This window comes from Helianthus annuus, chromosome 10, assembly GCF_002127325.2.
Source record: "Helianthus annuus cultivar XRQ/B chromosome 10, HanXRQr2.0-SUNRISE, whole genome shotgun sequence".
NCBI classification, from domain to species: domain Eukaryota; kingdom Viridiplantae; phylum Streptophyta; class Magnoliopsida; order Asterales; family Asteraceae; genus Helianthus; species Helianthus annuus.
This window is the reverse complement of record NC_035442.2, coordinates 127,488,852-127,510,138: the sequence shown is the minus strand read 5'-3', so window position 1 is coordinate 127,510,138 and position 21,287 is coordinate 127,488,852. Positions and strand designations below refer to the sequence as shown.

The window sequence follows — 21,287 nt, the reverse complement described above, 5'->3', positions numbered from 1 at the left end:
TATGATTCTAATTTTTATTTATTTTTCTTGATTAGCCGAAGTTGTCGCTCAAATGTTTTCTACCGAGAAAAAGCCCAAAACTGACTTGTCTTTAATGTCACAATTTCATAAAACTCTTTTTGCAAATCTAAACTTGAAAACAAATTTTGTTGAATCTGTTCATTGTACTTCCAAGTTGGTGTTCACTATGTTGGAAAGCTTCACCAGAACCAAAAAGGGTTCACAAGAACAAAAGAGTTCACGAAAAATCATAAGGGTTCATGAAGACTTACAGTCAACGAAGAATGAGTCTTCGTTACTTAATATTTGTTGAATTGGGCTTCGACGAAGACTTTCATTGTTCGTTGGGCTTCAATCCGGGCTTCATCATCGCTTGTTGGTGCATTTGGTCGGCGAGAAATAAAGCGGTTTTTGAAGGCTATCGGGCGAAAGTGGAAGATATTTTCGGTGAGTTAAGATCCATGGGATTTTTTTGGCTTAAACATAGGTCTCAATTTCAGTCAATAGGATGGAGCGAATGATGTAAATTTGTAATTATGTAATTTTGTTTTGTTGTTTGATGTTTGCTGGCCCGGTCTTCGGGTTGGCGGTGTGTGAATGAAAGTCTATTTAAAAAAAAAAAATAATCCGGGCTTAACATGGTTAGTCCTTAATAAGTCTTCGTCGGCCCAAATATGATTCTTCGTCAAACCCTTTAATCTTCGTCGGCTGAATTAACTCTTCGTGGCCCAAGTTGAGTGTTCGTAGGGGTCCGGGTTATAAAGGGTGAGACATCACTTTTTAACCTTACCTCAAATTCAAACTGCCTTTTCACTTTCTCTCCAAACAAGAAACTACTTACTGTTCATCTTCTCCTAAAGCAAAACCCCAATTTCAAACCTGTGAATCTTGCTCATTGATCTTTAAGGTATGTTGTTACACGCACCTTATGATTTTGATTAACATTCAAAACCAACCGACATATTTTATGAATTGAACAAAATCGAAACCCTAAATCACGAAATCGATGGATCATTGATGATAATACTTCCTTGTTAAAGCATAAGATCTGTAAACAAACCTAATCAGTCTACATTTATGTCGATTATATACTGATCTTGAGTTTGGGTGTTTGTTTAAAGACTGTCGTCAAAAGAAACAGGGTTCGTATGTTTTTGAACGATGATGATTTTGCTTCTTTAAGTTGTTGGTTGTTTTTCATGTCTGTTTGTTATCAGTTATAAATGTGACAGCAACACACTTGTATCGATGATGATCTTGAGTTTGGGTGTTTGTACCGATGAACAATATACCACGGACTAAGAATGATAGTCAACGAAGACTCAAGTCTTCGTTGACCTTCATTGCTCGTTGACCGTTAATAGTTCGTAGACATTGAATGTTTGTAGATCATGATTCTTCGTAGCCTTGTAGTCTTCAACCACTGTTGACTCTTCGTGGAACCTACACTTAGAGAAATTTGGATTTCTCACAAGTTTCAGTCCACTGTCCCAAGTTCAGATGTGCACACTGTTTGTGAAACATCCTTGTTTAATGTCTTATTGTGGATGTTTACTATGTGCAGAATGGCACCAAAAACTCAGAAAAGGAAACCAGCAACTAAGAGAACTGATAAGTCAGAGGTGGAAATTATGTCGGAACCTCGCCACAATCAAGTTGCCTATCTAGATCCGGAAGACAAGCTGAATGAATACAAGGGCATTACGAAGTGGCTTCGTGAATCAAGGATCAATCATGCCATTACACATCAGACTACTGTGTACAAATCGTTGATAAAGGCTTTCTGGGATTCAGCGGAAGTAGTTGAAGTGGATGGAACGGAAATGATAAGAGGACGTGTTAACGATCAAGATGTTGTTGTTTCAGTCGAGATCCTTAACACAGTCTTACAACTTGGTGATGATCCTGAAGCTCCGTATTCAGTGCCATTAAAATGTCAACAAGGCTGTCTACTTCGCATGAAATGTACTGGAGACATTCTGGGAAAGCAGCTGAACAAGTCCTCGTTACCGCTTCGTTACAAGTTCCTACTTCATGTGTTGATTCAATGTTTAAGTAACCGTCGAAGTGGTTATGATGTGGCTAACAATGACCTTGTCGGTTTAATGGTGGCTTTAATATTGAACAAACCGTTCAATATCTCAAAGTACATATTTGCCAACATGAAAGAGAACTTGAGAAGAACTGGAAGTGTGACGGGTGGCAGCAAGTTTTGGATGTACCCACGGTTTCTGCAGATGATTATGAATGTACAACATCCGAATTTACCTAAAGAAGACAATGATGTTTTGAAGGTTGATGTTATGAACGAAACGTCATTGAGAATCTTGAGAGCATGTAGAGCTAAAAGCTACAAGGAAAGTGATCCTCCGCGGAAGCTATTCGGGTTCTTAGGTAACAATGCGTATGTAGCACCGGAGAATGATAAGTGGCGACATGACAACAGCGAGTCCGATGATGAAGAGCCCACCTTGAACAAGAAGATCAAAGACAAATTCGGAAAGAAGAGTGAAAGTGATGATGACGAAAGTGATGACGAAGGTGGTGGTGATGGTGGAAATGTAGGTGCTAGTGTTGGTGCAGCAAGTGCACCTGGTGGTGATGATGCTGAGTCTGGTTCAGACGACAATCCGCCTGAACCAGGCTATGAGCACTTTATTGACGAGCGTGGGATTCGTCAATTGCGTAGAATTTGCAGTGATCGGGATCCGGATGAAGATTATGTTTCATCTGACAACGAATCTGAGAAGGCGAGAAAGAAGCGAGTTGCTATTCAACGAAAGAAGAAGAGTCGGAAAACGATTGGTGAATCACAAGCTCAACCTTCTTCAACGCAGCCATCAGAACCTGTTCAGGAAGCGGAGGTCAATCCTCAGTTTGCTTTCTCTGCTGAGGAAGCTGCAGTTATGACAACCTCACTTTCTGAAACAGCCCAACCGCCTCCAACAACCACATCTGCCACTGAAACACCGGTTGTACCTCCTCCAGTTGAACCACAACAAGCTGGGACTTCATCTAGTCTGCGACAACAATCTGAAGCTCATCAGCAAAGCTCAACGCACCGTGTCAGACTATTCTCAGAATTGAATCCAGATGAAAAGGTAGAATTTTTATTCTCGCAATTACAAGTTGCTGCAGGTCAAATCAATCGACATTCGGAAATCATACGATCAAATCTCCAAACGAACATCGCTCAACAATTACAGATCAACACGTTGAAAGAAACTGTGCAGAAACAACAGGCAGAGATTGAGCGATTACGAGCCGAAAATGTTCAGTTGAGGGCTGCTGACAATGCTCGTGGAATCGAGATGAATCGTCAGAAAGAACAAAGCACTCTTCTTTTACAAAATGTCGATAAGTTGTCAGGAAAGTATGATGATATAACGAAATGGTACGATTCGAGGAATAAGCACATAGCAGACAATGTAAAGCATATGACGAGCACTTATGAAATGACGAGAAAGCGGGTTAACACCCTTTGGCATGAAAGATGCAAAGCTCAGGAAGTGTTGCGAAAAGCCTAGATCCTAATGTGCAATTGTTAGTTGTTTTTTTTTTTTTTTTTGTGTGTGTTTGGATCTCTGACTGTTATATGTTTCAAGTCCCTGTCCTTTATAAGGTTCCCCACGAAGAGTCTAGGTCTTCGTGGGAATCACTGTACACGAACAATAAACAGTGTTGTTAGGAGTGTTCACCACCACGAACCCTCATGGTTCGTGGCCTTTGAAGGGTTTGTTGATGATGTCCACGAAGACCTCTAGTCTTCGTGGGCTTGGATACTGTTCGTGGCCCAGTAACACTCTTCGTAGTGTTACTCGGTATCAGGGCCTATATAAGGACACATTTGTTCCACAGTTCAGTTAAGAGAGTCCCTGTGAAAGTTGTAAACACTGTGTGTATGTGTATACTGATTCTCTTCACTTAATCAAAGTTGTGAATATTTGGTTACTTTGTGTTTGTTCCTTTTTGCTTTGGTTTGCATACTTAGGTGGATTCCGCACTCGTTAGTGTGTTACAAGACAAGGAAGTAGGTTTAATCTTGATCCTCCAAGTGGACCTACAATAATGGATTATGGCGTAAAGTGGTTTGGGCGCTTCAACATAATTCAAGAAGATGGAATCCAATCCTGACGAAAGGCTGGTCTGTGGAAACATATATTTATAGTCTCTTATGACCTTCAAATAGGATTAAATAGAGGGGTGTTGGGCCGTGGTGATTGATAGAATTCTGTTTTGGCTAGATGTGTTGGTGGGGTCAAGACCGTAAATCAAGAGTTCTCATTGTTATTTTCTCTCCAGTCAAATAATTATTGTTTTGTGACGGATCGAATTTGCTCAGGAGGTGGAAAGACTGCTGCTCCTGCAAGAGGAATTCGAAGAATTATGGCAACTGGGTTCTTTACTCTCTTTTTTTTTTTGGTTTCATGTAATTCCCACATGGACACTTGGTCGTGGGAGCTGGATAATTCTGGTTCTTTTGAAGTTTTCAGCGGCTGCAAATGGCTAGATATTCAGTCCAGGCTTACGTTTTCAGTTGGGTCCCCCAAAAGGTGTCAATTGTCGCATGTAGGGCTGCTGCCTACCGCTGATTCTTTCGACAAAATGAATATCATTGACATCTCGGATTTGTGTGTTTCTTGTAGGGAGATCATTGAATTGTGTCTCTTGCATTTGCGGCTTCGCGCAATCTATGTGGCAGGCAGGTTATCTCTACCTGGTGTAAGGTCCAATCTATCTATGCTTTTTCTTTACGCGGGATATTCTTTCTTGATTTGCATGAGTTTATCCAAGGATCTAAGAAGAGGAAAGCCTTTCATGCTCTTTGCTGCTTTATGGCTTTTGTGTAGTGATGTGGTTTTTAATCGGTAGTCGGTTTCTTTACTCAAGGCTATGGAAGAAGAAATCAAAGCTATGAGTTTCTTGTGGGTCGAAGGATCATTTGATTAGGTGGGCATGGTGTAGATCTTTTAACTTTTTTGATGTAGGATGATTTGGTACTTTTGCAGTACTGCATTGGCTGCTGGTGTTGTTTTTTTGGTGTTTTATTGTATTTTGGTGGCTATATTAGGCTAAGCTTGAGATTTTCGACCAGGGATCGAAAACGTATATACCTAAAAACATTATAAAACCAGGGGGCCGAAAACGTATATACCTAAAAAATTCTATACGAAAATTACATACTGGACACTACTGAGCGAAAAGTTCAGGGTATATGATGAGTTCCAATACGCAATGCCTTGTTGGGCAGCTTATTAAATAAACTTGTGTTGGCCTTTCAAAAAACAAAAAAGTTGCATGAATTTTTAGATAGAAAAAGGTGGTTTGATCATGTTAATTATCACCAATGTTTTCAAAACTGAATCAAACAACAAACATGAAACCTTAGGGCAGACGGTTCGGGTTCGGCAAGGACATGCCGTAACCCTTGGCAAATCGACATGCCTCTTCCCTTTGTTGCGGTGTGCCTTCATTAGCAAGTGATGATCGGCGTGTGAGGTTGTGAGTTGGTATGACGTACAATCTTTGATATAAGAGCATTGTGAGACACCCTTTGTCTACTCTAAAGGTGATGTATGTGCGATGTGTTATTAAATCAGATGACTTTGAATGTAAGGTGATACTAGTATATCTCTCAAATGTGTTATTCACCCACTATTAATTAGCACAAATATTTTGTGAGGCAGTTTTGTAAACACCTATTGGATCATGTGTTCATTGTTGAATCCACTACCTATTGTCTCATTTGATGAGGTTTATTTTATGACCATCTATGTGTTTGTCTCTTTTAATTGGTTACCAAAATTTTTTATTTTCATTTTTTTTTTTTGTCTTTTCTTGTTTTAAACTAACTAAACTCTAAATAAACATTACTATTTACTTGACTTTTTTATTCACATGTATTCCAATATTACAAGTATTATTAGCTAAAATTTCTTAAACTATAATATTTCTAAATACGAAAATTACTAGAATTTATATCGATTAAATTAATTTTACTATAGAAACTTTGATTATTTTTCATTATAGATACTGGTATTCGTTTCCATTACACGTGTCGATATGCATATCGCTTTCGGTTGCTATACCGATCGACATTGTACCAATATTGTAATGAACTAAACCAATATTGCACGTGGAATTCCACTATAGTGTATTAATTCTAACCCGCTTGAATAATGTTTTTTTACCATTTCGACTACCGTTTTGACTTAGTTATTTTTTGAGTTAATTGCCAAAATCGTCCCTAAGGTTTGGGCATGTTTGCCATTTTCGTCCAAAATTGCTTTTTTGTACCAAATAGCCCCCCACGTTTGTAATTTTTTGCCATTTTCATCCAAATGCCTAATTGGGTTAGAAACAACCGTTTGATGAGGTTTTTTTTTTTAAATTTCACAAGTACAGGGCCTGAATTGTAATTTCTTTTTAAACTCTAACTTCATAAAAGTAAAGATTACATGTAAAGCAAATTGTAGAATTATATAAAACAATTGTAGACAAAAAATCAAGAGTTAATTGCAAAAATTGTCCCTGAGGTTTGGGCACGTTTGCCATTTTCGTCCAAAATGACACTTTTGTACCAAATTGCCCCTCACGTTTGTAACTTTTTGTCATTTTCATCCAAACCACTAACTTTGTTTATTTTTTCTGTTAAGATGAGGATATTTGGATGAAACTGTCAAATATAAAACCACATTGACGATTTTGGCAATTTACTCAATCCTTTTTTAATTTTTTTTATTTAATTATTTTTGTTACATATATAATAAAAAAGAATATACATGGAGTTTTTAGAAAACAAAATTAATAGTTTTGTCAAATAACTTTTATAAATTTTCATCCAAATCACTAACTCAGTTTATTTTTTTTGTTAAGGTGAAGGATGTTTTAAATTTTATAAATTAAGACAGAAATTAATTTACAGCTTCTTTATATAAATCAGTTTTATAAAGAGAAAACGTCATTGGTGTGCAACACATAACAATCGATTACAACTTTTAGTATTTATCAGTTGCAGAGATAGATAAAAATTGTAAAACGTTACATATTTTTTAAATGTGTTGAGCACCTAAAAAATATGTTGGTAGAAATAAAATATTTATTTAATTAAGATTATGAGGGTAACTAACTAATATTTATTCTGAGTTGCATGAGTAAAAAGACTTTTGTTTCATAGCATTATAATTACAATTTGGTGGGTAATTTTAAGGTTTGGTAACGAACGTTGTTTGATAGGGGGGGGGGCACTGGCTTCTGTTTTTCCTTATGAGTGAATTTAAAAGAGTAGAAGATGAATTACAAACTTGGTACATATGATAAGATTTTTTTCATGTGACCTTTTTCAATAAGGTCACCAGCATTTTAGTTAAATAAAATTTAGAGGTTTAAGTAGAATTTTTTATTTTTATACAACTAATCTATATAAAAAATTAGAAATTAATTTCTGTTTTAATTTATAAACATCCTTCGCCTTAATAAAAAAATTAACTTAGTTAGTGGTTGGATGAAAATTTATAAAAATTATGTGACAAAGCTATTCTTTTTTTCATATAAAAATTGCATATATATTCCTTTTTATTATATATGTAAAAAAACTAATTAAATAAAAGAAATTTAAAAGAGTTTGAGTAAATTGCCAAAATCGTCCCTGTAGTTTTATATTTGCCAGTTTCATCCAAATATCCTCAACTTAATAGAAAAAATAAACTAAGTTAGTGGTTTGGATGAAAATGGCAAATGTTACAAACGTTGGGGGCAATTTGGTACAAAAGTGTCATTTTGGACGAAAATGGCAAACCTACCCAAACCTCAGGGACGATTTTGGCAATTAACTCAAAAAGATGATTCGTTTCTCTCTTTCAAACGGTGATCAACTCTGTGTCTATGGCGAAGTATCAAAGAGGGAACTCAAACTGATGTCGTGTATCCAAGCAAACAAATATCTCCGAAAGGAATACATGGCTTTCTTAGCACACATCGTAGTAGCTGTCACACCCCCAAATTACCACATAGGGAGTGTCCCTGTTAGGCGTGTGACATACCAATAACGAGCCACCAATTACATTGAACCCGTACAAGTTATAAATAAAATTCCCATTATTAATAAAAACATCTTCAATAAGTTTAAACGAAAATCAATAAGTTCAGCGGAAGCAAATAGTAAACGAAGTTAAACTGTTTCAAAACCAAAGTATAATATCAAGAAACCAGTCACATAAATCCTTCCTGTCGACCCATGACCACTCCAGCTATTCCAGACAGCAAGTTCCCCAAATCCAAGATACCTAACGACCTGTGAGCATGTAACAAGTGTATCAGACAACGCTGGTGAGTTCATAGTTTTACAAAAACGTTGGTTACCTAGTGTTTAGTTAATCCATTGAAGTTAATTCCGAAAGTAATGTTGAAACAATGTTGATAACAACCCGAATACAAGACGGCTTCTGATTATTTTGCCCTTTCTCCAATGCTCCTATCAAAGCATTGGTCATGACTAGGTCATTAGTTCAACACCCGTCCTCCCAGGTACGGGGTGAGGTTGCCAAACCTAAGTAGCGCTACTAACTAATACCATGTTACCTTCCAAGTAACCAAACAACACGGAGGGACTTTAAAGGTGATAGGAAGAGTATATTATCCAACATTCCCGTTTTTACCCAAAAGACTTATCCCTCCCAGGAATACCCACTGACTGTCCCAACCACCAGGACGCATGCTCAAGAGATGAACTCACCTTTGGTTTGCTCGGTAAGATTTGTTACTTGTCTATCGGTTGTCAAACACGTCCTAACATGGTTACCGGTAACGATCAGTTCTATGCATATAAATCGCGTATTCTACATTCATATTACACAGGTAACATACAAGTATTGCACATAACGACATGCCAACCGTAACAAGGAATCGTGCTACATGCAGACCATAACATTCATTGTAATAATTGGGTTTTGCATACCATGAGATCATATAATAAATGCCTTGGATCCCCCATACTGTTAATTCACGTGATTTTATTTCAAGTACAAGTTGACACCCCTAAATATCTACCATGTAAACAAATACTTATGCCAATTCAAAGTCCGGCATCATCAGCCCAAATCAACAAGCCTACTCAAGTGTATAACCCACATTTTCAAAACATAGTCTAGATGAATGCCCGGCCCACGTAGATGTGTAACCTGATTGAAGTGTGCGGGTATATTATGAGTGTTACTCGTATAAATGCATGGCCCAGTCCTAATGTCCGGCCCACTTAGGTATATGCACAGTCCACACTAATGTACGACCCGCTTAAACACTTGACCAGTCCACTTAATCAGTCATCCCCATGATCACATACATAACTTTAGTGCACATCCATTCTTAGTTTTTGAATAGTTTAACTTATGAACTTTACAAACTTTTAGATGTATGTGTACAGATTACCCAATCCTCAATCCACGTTTCAGTTCATTCACATTTTAATACACGAAATCCATGATAAACAACCCCATGTTCGGCCCATCCTAGATCGGGTCACAGTTCACAATAATAACCCAAAGTGGGTTTGTATATTATCAATTTCAGTTCACTATTTTATCTTTTTGGTTTCACTTAACCTCTATAATTACCTGGCCATGTCTACATTAAATCATTTAGGATAAATAAAAAGATAAAGCAATCATCCTATAAGATACAGTGAATGGTGCGGCCCAATCAGACTCCTAGAATTGGTGGTCTTTTAGTCAAACATTGAGTGGATAAATTTTAATGGTGGCCCATGTGCTTCTACATTGTTGACGGCAAACCATGCCTTAATCATGTGATACACAATCATTAGATCTAGCAAAATTCTAAGACATACTCATCATACATATCCTACACCTACACCACAAACGATTTTTGTTTAGCTTTCCTATTTATTATCATAGATAAATGGCTAGATTTAATACAATATACAAACAATTCCTAGGCCAACATGAACAACTAGCCGACAATTATGAAGTGATCTTTATTCGGTTTGGCTGCACTTTCAAGACAATTCATATGCATATCAATCAACCCAAACCTCATAAAACAATATTCAATTTCACAAGCTAATCACATGTGCGGCCCATGATCTAAGTTTCGAATATCCCAACTGATGTCATACAACTACATGCTCTGATCATTTAAAATAAACATGCTCTGACCTATTTAATTTAATCACATGCAGCCATCATCTATCGATACACATATGCAATCCTAATCCGTTTCATCCTACATAATTAATGCTAGCAGAACCCTAATCCGTTTATTCATCATGCAAGAATCATGTTTCCATATTTACAGAACATAGATGTGGTTCAGTTAATCAAGATTCACATAACACAATTACTAATAAAAGTTAGCGTAATTATAAGTCTACTAACTAGAAACCTTGATCGACCAAGGTGATGCACCGAGAGGGGGGGGGGTCTGCTATTGCCGTGCGTGTTCTTGAGAGAAGGATAGGGCAGGGTTTATTTATTATGTGCAAGTTAGTTGGACGTATCCTACAAGTATGCTATAAGGGTATACATACATAACAAGGATTTGTTAGGCTTCATTATGGCCATGTACTGGGCTGCGAATCATAATGTAGTTAGAATTCCATTATTGGGCCGATAACATGATGTGAGCCTCATTATAAAGATAACCGACCCTATCGAACCATCGGCCCATTATCAAACCTGATTGGGCTCATGCAGTTAAGTTTAGTAATATATGTTTTTGTTTTTAAATTATAATCGGCCCACTATGTGTGTTTGTTTTCAATTCATAACCGGTTGGGCTTAACTCGGGCCTAGGGTGTGTGTGCCGGGCTTAGTTTAATTGACAAGAGAAAGGATTCGGCCCTTAGATCACTCATAACGGCGTTTAGTCTAATACATAAACACGTTTACTCGACCAAGTGTGCACATATCTACGATGTGTGATGACCGATAGAATACAGTGATACAATTTAGTGATCGGGAAAACAAATGATGATTACCTAGCGAGTTCGGGTTGTCACATCATCCCCAACTTGAAAGAAATTTCGTCCCGAAATTTGACAAGTGAGCACGAAAGAGTGAAGCGATAATAATCACAAATAATAATCACAAATAATAATCAAACATTACGCGCAATCACTAAGCATCCAGATAATCGCACAGACACCACGTTAACCAAATTGTAAAACAGGATTGCTAGGTCAGTTGGGTGCCACATCATCCCCAACTTGAAAGGAATTTCGTCCCGAAATTCGCCAAGGATGTCGAAAGTTGGTCCCACCATTTGAACAATCGGGTCTTCAAATTCAGAGGTAACAGAAGGAAATCGTTCCGAGACTTTGTTTCCCAAGAATTCACAGCCCCCAGCTGTGCTAAGGAGGTTGTAGCTACGCAGTCTTCGAAAATCCCGTGATGAATCTATGATAGTATCCAGCGAAATCAAGGGATTGCTGTATCCCAGAAGGAAATCAAGATTTGCCTAAGGTCAATTCTGAAATTCCTCCTAACGATGTGGAAGCAAACTAGGTAACTATTCAGAAGACACGTCAGAAAATTCACGAATAACTGGAAGATACTCTATCTTCCTTTCTTAAAGTGGCGAATCGGTGACAAGAGCTGGTATAGCAGAGTAGCCCTTCCGTAGACTCTTCTGGGCTTTCACGACTGTGACAATGCCAACAACGGCACCACCACGATGATCTTGAATTGATAAGGATTCCCCACTGGGGAGAGGGAACGCACGATTTTCTTTTTGCAGAGAATTTTCGCTCAACGACTACGCCAAAACTTACAAGAATATCGGGAAGTAGGTCGATGTCGAACACTTGACCCACGAGATCAAGTTTACAACCAAAAAGAACATGAGAAGCTTCTATCGATCTACTATCAGTTAATTCTACTACATGTTTATTTACAAGAAAAGGGGGGGGTCAGTCCTAACTGACGACTGAACCCTAAGGCACATAACTCCAATCGAAGCAAGAGTCAAATAAAACAGAAGCAGGAAAAAGATCATTCAAAGAAGTCGTACCGGTCTCAACATTGCCATCACTGCGAGTCTTCCCCAGCGCCAATAGTAAATACTCTTCCACGTGCTCCGTTCCCACCATTGTTCCCATTGTTGCCGCTCCCAGTATTGTTGTTGTTGCCAGCATTCTGATTAAGCTGAGGGCAATCTCTCTTAAAATGACCCTCATCACCACACTGAAAGCACCCCTTTTGATTTCCCTGGTTCTGTTGAGACTGTTGCCTCTCCTGTTGCTGTGTCTACTGCTGCGGCTGCTTTGGAAGCCAGACCCTGCAATCTTTAGCCATATGACCCACCTTGTTGCACCTATGACATACCCGGGTGCACGGCCCGCGATGGTGAAACATGCACTTATCACACTTTGGTAACTTTCCCGCGTAAGAACCCTGATTTGAATTGTTGCTCTGATTCTGGTTCACAGAAGATGACTGGCTAAAACTACGGTGGATGCTGTTGTCTGCCCTTTTCTGAGATTGGCTGGCACCGGTTGCTTTGTCAGTATCGTTCCATTTTCGCTTGTGATCACTAGCAGGTGTGGTAGCTGTAGCAGTCGGGGTAGTAGCAGAAACACGTGGCGGCAGGTTGCCACGTTCGACCTCTTGGTCAGTAATCTTATGTGCTAGACGGACGATACGGGGCAGATTGTCTAAGTTTGCAGCAGTCACGTACCCCTTAACAGCTGGTGCTAAGCCCTTGAGATACAACTCAATTCGCCGGGGTGGGGGTCGAGACATGTTAGGGCACAAAGTTGCTAAATCATTAGACCTCCTAGTGTATGCTTCAATCTCAGATCCCTCCATTTTCAGATTGTAGAACTCGTTCTCCAGTTTCTGAACCTCATCACGAGGACAATACTCCTCTCGCATCAACTCCTTGAAATCATCCCAGGTAGTGGCATTCGCCATCTCAATACCCAACATTTGCACTTGGGCATTCCACCAGGTTAAGGCACCATCCTCCAAAGTGCCTGTAGCATACTTCACACGGTCCCCCACGGGACAGTTGCACATAGCAAATACTGATTCAGCCTTCTCGAACCAACGTAAGAGTCCCACAGCCCCTTCAGTCCCACTGAAGGTCTGTGGCTTACAATCCATGAACATCTTGTACGTACAAGCAGGTGGATGGTTTTGATTCGCAGGTTGACCAGCCTGGTAAGCCGCTAGGGCTTCAGCTACACGAGTGTTGATCAAGTCGGTTAATTCGGCCTGGGTCATAGCAATGTGACCACGTCCACCACCTCGACCTCCTCCACGTCCACTCATGGTTCTATATAAGAGAAGGGAACTATCTTAAGGGTCGAAATGAGGTAAAAGTCGAGTATCACATTGAAATCTACAAACTACCAAGTTTACACACAATAGGGCAGAACCCTTCCCACGCTCGTTAAGCCTCACTAGGACTTGCATGCACCTCGCGTTTTTATTATGTGTGCACCCATAATAATAAGGCGATTTGCATGCTTATCTCAGTGCCTCTTAACTTGCGCTAAAAGGTTCCCTACATTCAAATAGCAACAAAAGGTTTTACAGGATCAAGAATCACAATAGTCAAAGGGTTGTGTCACACTAACAGTTCAAATAACAGGGGTTGGTAATATAAGGGCTCATGCTGTTGTGCCAAGTGTGCATTCACGTTCAATGTCATACATAAGTGTACACTAGATATACTATGCAATCGTAAATGAGAAACGAACCTTGCAGTCTGGAGCTGAGTGTCATGGTCGATTTCGGTACTGTTCGGTTATAGTCTGGTTTTATGAAAACGTTTTAAAACCAAGTTCACTATAACCAATGGCTCTGATACCAAACTGTCACACCCCCAAATTACCACATAGGGAGTGTCCCTGTTAGGCGTGTGACATACCAATAACGAGCCACCAATTACATTGAACCCGTACAAGTTATAAATAAAATTCCCATTATTAATAAAAACATCTTCAATAAGTTTAAACGAAAATCAATAAGTTCAGCGGAAGCAAATAGTAAACGAAGTTAAACTGTTTCAAAACCAAAGTATAATATCAAGAAACCAGTCACATAAATCCTTCCTGTCGACCCATGACCACTCCAGCTATTCCAGACAGCAAGTTCCCCAAATCCAAGATACCTAACGACCTGTGAGCATGTAACAAGTGTATCAGACAACGCTGGTGAGTTCATAGTTTTACAAAAACGTTGGTTACCTAGTGTTTAGTTAATCCATTGAAGTTAATTCCGAAAGTAATGTTGAAACAATGTTGATAACAACCCGAATACAAGACGGCTTCTGATTATTTTGCCCTTTCTCCAATGCTCCTATCAAAGCATTGGTCATGACTAGGTCATTAGTTCAACACCCGTCCTCCCAGGTACGGGGTGAGGTTGCCAAACCTAAGTAGCGCTACTAACTAATACCATGTTACCTTCCAAGTAACCAAACAACACGGAGGGACTTTAAAGGTGATAGGAAGAGTATATTATCCAACATTCCCGTTTTTACCCAAAAGACTTATCCCTCCCAGGAATACCCACTGACTGTCCCAACCACCAGGACGCATGCTCAAGAGATGAACTCACCTTTGGTTTGCTCGGTAAGATTTGTTACTTGTCTATCGGTTGTCAAACACGTCCTAACATGGTTACCGGTAACGATCAGTTCTATGCATATAAATCGCGTATTCTACATTCATATTACACAGGTAACATACAAGTATTGCACATAACGACATGCCAACCGTAACAAGGAATCGTGCTACATGCAGACCATAACATTCATTGTAATAATTGGGTTTTGCATACCATGAGATCATATAATAAATGCCTTGGATCCCCCATACTGTTAATTCACGTGATTTTATTTCAAGTACAAGTTGACACCCCTAAATATCTACCATGTAAACAAATACTTATGCCAATTCAAAGTCCGGCATCATCAGCCCAAATCAACAAGCCTACTCAAGTGTATAACCCACATTTTCAAAACATAGTCTAGATGAATGCCCGGCCCACGTAGATGTGTAACCTGATTGAAGTGTGCGGGTATATTATGAGTGTTACTCGTATAAATGCATGGCCCAGTCCTAATGTCCGGCCCACTTAGGTATATGCACAGTCCACACTAATGTACGACCCGCTTAAACACTTGACCAGTCCACTTAATCAGTCATCCCCATGATCACATACATAACTTTAGTGCACATCCATTCTTAGTTTTTGAATAGTTTAACTTATGAACTTTACAAACTTTTAGATGTATGTGTACAGATTACCCAATCCTCAATCCACGTTTCAGTTCATTCACATTTTAATACACGAAATCCATGATAAACAACCCCATGTTCGGCCCATCCTAGATCGGGTCACAGTTCACAATAATAACCCAAAGTGGGTTTGTATATTATCAATTTCAGTTCACTATTTTATCTTTTTGGTTTCACTTAACCTCTATAATTACCTGGCCATGTCTACATTAAATCATTTAGGATAAATAAAAAGATAAAGCAATCATCCTATAAGATACAGTGAATGGTGCGGCCCAATCAGACTCCTAGAATTGGTGGTCTTTTAGTCAAACATTGAGTGGATAAATTTTAATGGTGGCCCATGTGCTTCTACATTGTTGACGGCAAACCATGCCTTAATCATGTGATACACAATCATTAGATCTAGCAAAATTCTAAGACATACTCATCATACATATCCTACACCTACACCACAAACGATTTTTGTTTAGCTTTCCTATTTATTATCATAGATAAATGGCTAGATTTAATACAATATACAAACAATTCCTAGGCCAACATGAACAACTAGCCGACAATTATGAAGTGATCTTTATTCGGTTTGGCTGCACTTTCAAGACAATTCATATGCATATCAATCAACCCAAACCTCATAAAACAATATTCAATTTCACAAGCTAATCACATGTGCGGCCCATGATCTAAGTTTCGAATATCCCAACTGATGTCATACAACTACATGCTCTGATCATTTAAAATAAACATGCTCTGACCTATTTAATTTAATCACATGCAGCCATCATCTATCGATACACATATGCAATCCTAATCCGTTTCATCCTACATAATTAATGCTAGCAGAACCCTAATCCGTTTATTCATCATGCAAGAATCATGTTTCCATATTTACAGAACATAGATGTGGTTCAGTTAATCAAGATTCACATAACACAATTACTAATAAAAGTTAGCGTAATTATAAGTCTACTAACCAGAAACCTTGATCGACCAAGGTGATGCACCGAGAGGGGGGGTCTGCTATTGCCGTGCGTGTTCTTGAGAGAAGGATAGGGCAGGGTTTATTTATTATGTGCAAGTTAGTTGGACGTATCCTACAAGTATGCTATAAGGGTATACATACATAACAAGGATTTGTTAGGCTTCATTATGGCCATGTACTGGGCTGCGAATCATAATGTAGTTAGAATTCCATTATTGGGCCGATAACATGATGTGAGCCTCATTATAAAGATAACCGACCCTATCGAACCATCGGCCCATTATCAAACCTGATTGGGCTCATGCAGTTAAGTTTAGTAATATATGTTTTTGTTTTTAAATTATAATCGGCCCACTATGTGTGTTTGTTTTCAATTCATAACCGGTTGGGCTTAACTCGGGCCTAGGGTGTGTGTGCCGGGCTTAGTTTAATTGACAAGAGAAAGGATTCGGCCCTTAGATCACTCATAACGGCGTTTAGTCTAATACATAAACACGTTTACTCGACCAAGTGTGCACATATCTACGATGTGTGATGACCGATAGAATACAGTGATACAATTTAGTGATCGGGAAAACAAATGATGATTACCTAGCGAGTTCGGGTTGTCACAGTAGCGGAAAAGGAAAAGAACCCAATGGAAAAGGTACTTGTGGTTCGTGATTTTCCTGCTGTCTTTCCTGACGATTTACCCGGTCTACCCCTGTCACGGCCCCCGACCCGGTTTGACCCGTTTCCGGAGCCGCGGGACAGAAATCCTGCGGTACTTTATTTATTGTGAGTTTAGCAGCGGAAAATTTATTTCACAGGATCGGCTAAGTTAAAATATTTCCCGATTTATTTTATTTCACAATTCGGGATACAACCCCGGATAATTTACAATAACAAGATTTTATTAATAAAACATAATTCTTTATTTTATATTGAGCCACTATCTTAAGCTTGAAATGCTTCCCCTGCATTTCTCATGAATTACAGCAGATCACCTGAAACATGTTTGAAAAGATTTTGTCAGCGGGGAAATACTGAGTGAATCATTCATTTTACTGAAAATGACACATTTGTTATAATTCACAGTATTAAGAGTTTTTACATATGTTTATTATCAACCAACATTTCAAGAATAGGTATTTGTCACAGACCAGCTCTGTGACTGTGGTCATATCACCATTGGCTGTCCCAATGAGTGACGTATGTCACAATTAGGCTCGCCCACCTAATGTGAAGGAAACAATAATAACAATACTGTGCACAATACCCCACATACCGGCTGTAATTTGGTGATTACATAAACTTAATCACTGTAATTATAACTCTGAAAAATGGTTTGGAGTATTGTAAAATAGTTGATAAAAAGAGAATGACTCACATTGTAGATTTAGTATTGACAGAATATGATTTTATCCCTGTTAACCTAATTTCACAATAATGCACACAAAACAGAGTTAGTAATCAATACAGCAGTTACGATAATTTCCCGAGATCAAATACTCGTAATGAATGACCAAGTGCAATACTTCAACTCATTTATCAAAATGACAAACGACAAAGTATAGTACTTCAACTCGTGTATCGAATTATCGACAACGACAAAGTACAATGCTTCAACTCATTATCGAATTATCGACAACGACAAAGCATAGCCCAATGTGGGCGGCACTTAGACATTCTTTGGGTATATTGATCCTGGAAACTGAATCGTAATAGCGATCGAGTAATTACCCTGTTCTGCGGCAGCGATTCGATAATTGTGTGTGTGTGTTGGACTGTTTTGCTTATAACTCGACCTACGTAACTCCGATTTTCGTCGTTCAAGTGCCAAATTTCAAGTCCCAACCCCTGCTATTTATACTGAAAATTTGACACCGTCGCGTAGCGAGAGGGGGTACCCCGTTAGGCGTCGCGCTACGCGAGTGATCACCCTATTTTCATAGAGTAGCCCTTCGTGCATGTAGGCTTGCTGTGTCGACGGTTTTTAATTTTTCGAATTTTATAATTAGTTATGAAGATAATCGTTATTAGGGTTTTGCCCCCCCTGAGTTTTAGGGGCCCTGATTCTAATTCTGATTGTTCTGGAAATTTTAGGGTTAGTGCAGAATTACTTGGGTTTCTTAATTAGGGTTTCCTTAATAGCTAATTACCATCCTAATTATTTAATTTTAATAAGAGTTGTTACATCCTCCCCACCTTATGAAAAATCTCGTCCTCGAGATTCACTGGAATAGATGAGGATACTTGCGCTTCATTTCTGTTTCCAGCTCCCAAGTGTATTCTGGTCCTCTTTTTGAATTCCATTTGACTTTGACCAATACCAGTCGTTTGTGTTTGAGAAACTTGATTTTTCTATCTTCGATCTGTAGTGGTTTCTCTATAAACTTTAATTTTTCGTTCACCTCTATATCTTGAAGAGGTACTACCAGGGATTCGTCTGATAAACATTTCTTGAGATTGGATACATGAAATACATCATGTACTCCAGCTAGTTCTTCTGGTAGTTGTAAGCGATAAGCAACTGGTCCGATTCGTTGAATCACTGGAAATGGTCCAACATATCGGGGACTCAGTTTTCCTTTCTTACCGAATCTTACCACACCTTTCCAAGGAGATACTTTCAGAAGTACTTTGTCTCCTATTTGGAATTCAAGTGGTTTGCGACGATTGTCGGCATAGCTCTTCTGACGATCTCTGGCTGTTTTCAATCTTCCCTTGATTTGAGTTATCTTGTCGGTGGTTTCTTGCACGATTTCTGGACCTGATAATTGACTTTCTCCTATTTCTGCCCAACATACGGGTGTTCTGCACTTGCGTCCATATAGTGCCTCGAATGGAGCGACTTCAATACTTGAATAATAACTATTGTTATAGGAGAATTCAATTAATGGTAAATGGTTATCCCAATTACCTCCAAAGTCAATTACACATGCTCGAAGCATGTCTTCCAGAGTTTGGATTGTCCTTTCACTTTGTCCATCGGTCTGTGGATGATATGCAGTACTTAGATTGAGTCGGGTTCCCATTGATTCTTGGAAACTTGTCCAAAATCGGGAGGTAAAACGACTATCTCTATCCGATACAATGGAGAGCGGGACTCCATGTAAGGATACTATTTCATCCACATACAGCTTGGCTAATCTTTCCATGCTAAAGGTTTCTTTTATTGGTAGAAAATGAGCTGATTTGGTTAATCGATCCACGATTACCCAAATTGCATCATTACCTTTTCTGGTTCTGGGTAACTTAGTAACAAAATCCATTGTTATGAGTTCCCATTTCCATACCGGCATTTCTAATTGTTGTAGTAAGCCTGAGGGTTTCTGGTGTTCTGCTTTAACTTGTGAACAAGTTAAACACTTAGATACATATTCAGCTATATCCTTTTTCATTCCTATCCACCAGAAATTCTTTCTTAAATCTTGGTACATCTTATTATTTCCTGGGTGTACAGTATACCTAGATTTATGAGCTTCTTCTAAGATTTTCGATCTTAAATTTCCTTGTTTAGGTACCCAAATTCTGCTTTGGTGAAATTTCCAAATTCCATCATTTCCTTGTTCTAATTCTTTTAGGTAACCTTTCATTTCTTCGGCGTCGTCCTTGATTGCTGTTTTCTGAATTTCTTTCACTTGTTCCCGTAAATCTACCTGTAGATTTATTCTAAGAGCACGGACTCGCCTTTGTTTTTCATGATACTTACGACTTAAGGCATCTGCTACTACGTTAGCTTTTCCTTCGTGATATTGAATATCACAGTCGTAATCACTTAGGACTTCCATCCATCTTCTTTGTCTCATGTTTAACTCTTTTTGCCCGAATATATATCTTAAACTCTTATGATCTGTATAAACAGTAAACTTACTTCCATACAGATAATGTCTCCAAATCTTAAGGGCGAAAATTATGGCTCCTAGTTCTAAATCGTGAGTCGTATAGTTTTCTTCGTGCTTTTTCAATTGTCTAGAGGCATACGCAATTACCTTCTTGCGTTGCATCAACACACATCCATATCCTAATTTTGAAGCATCACAATATACTTCAAAATCTTCTGTTCCTTCTGGTAAGGCTAAGATTGGCGCATTGGTTAATTTCTGCTTTAAGATTCTAAAAGCTTCTTCTTGTTTTGGTCCCCATTCAAACTTAGTGGCTTTACAGGTCAGCTTAGTTAATGGTACAGCTATCTTGGAAAAATCCTTAATAAACCGTCTATAATAACCGGCTAAACCTATAAAACTTCTAATTCCCATTGCAGTTTGTGGAACCTTCCAATTAATAATGGCTTCGATCTTAGCAGGATCTACGTGAATACCTTCGTGATTCACCATGTGGCCTAAGAATTGCACTTCTTGCAGCCAGAATTCGCACTTCGAGAATTTCGCGTACAACTTTTCTTTTCTTAACAGAGTTAAGAGTGCATGCAAGTGCTGACAATGCTCGACTTGATTTTTGGAATAAATGAGTATATCGTCAATGAATACGATCACAAATTTATCCAAATATGGTTTACAGATTCTGTTCATCATGTCCATGAATGCAGCTGGGGCATTGGTTAATCCGAAGGGCATGACTGTAAACTCATAATGACCATACCTAGTTCTGAAAGCAGTTTTAGGTATGTTCTCTTATTGAACTTTCAACTGATGATATCCGGATCTTAAATCTATCTTAGAGAAATACCTAGCTCCTTGTAATTGATCAAAAAGATCGTCAATCCTAGGTAATGGGTATCGATTCTTAATTGTGACCTTATTCAACTCTCTATAATCAATACACATTCTCATTGATCCATCTTTCTTTTTCACAAACAACACTGGTGCACCCCAAGGGGATGAACTAGGTTGTATAAATCCTTTGCTTAGTAATTCATCTAATTGCTTTTTCAATTCTAGCATTTCGGTAGGAGCTAATCGATATGGCGCCTTGGCTATCGGTGTAGTTCCTGGGATTAGATGAATCCTAAATTCTACCTCTCTGTCTGGTGGTAATCCAGGTAAATCTTCTGGAAATACATCTGGGTATTCTGAGACTACAGGAATTTCCTTGAGTTCC

At 38.6% G+C, this 21,287-nt stretch overlaps 1 protein-coding gene across 1 annotated transcript; it reads left to right on the top strand.

Annotated features, from left to right (window-relative positions):
- The first annotated feature begins 741 nt into the window (after positions 1–741).
- Positions 742–3,951, top strand: LOC110884878. The gene is made up of 2 exons (XM_022132585.2): positions 742–907; positions 1,565–3,951. The coding sequence occupies exon 2, from the start codon at positions 1,566–1,568 to the stop codon at positions 3,525–3,527; it is 1,962 nt and encodes a 653-aa protein (XP_021988277.1). The 5' UTR covers positions 742–907; position 1,565; the 3' UTR covers positions 3,528–3,951.
- The last annotated feature ends 17,336 nt before the right edge of the window (positions 3,952–21,287 follow it).

Excerpts from the sequence above, each read along its gene's own strand:
- LOC110884878 (XM_022132585.2), top strand. The coding sequence starts at position 1,566 with ATGGCACCAAAAACTCAGAAAAGGAAACCAGCAACTAAGAGAACTGAT.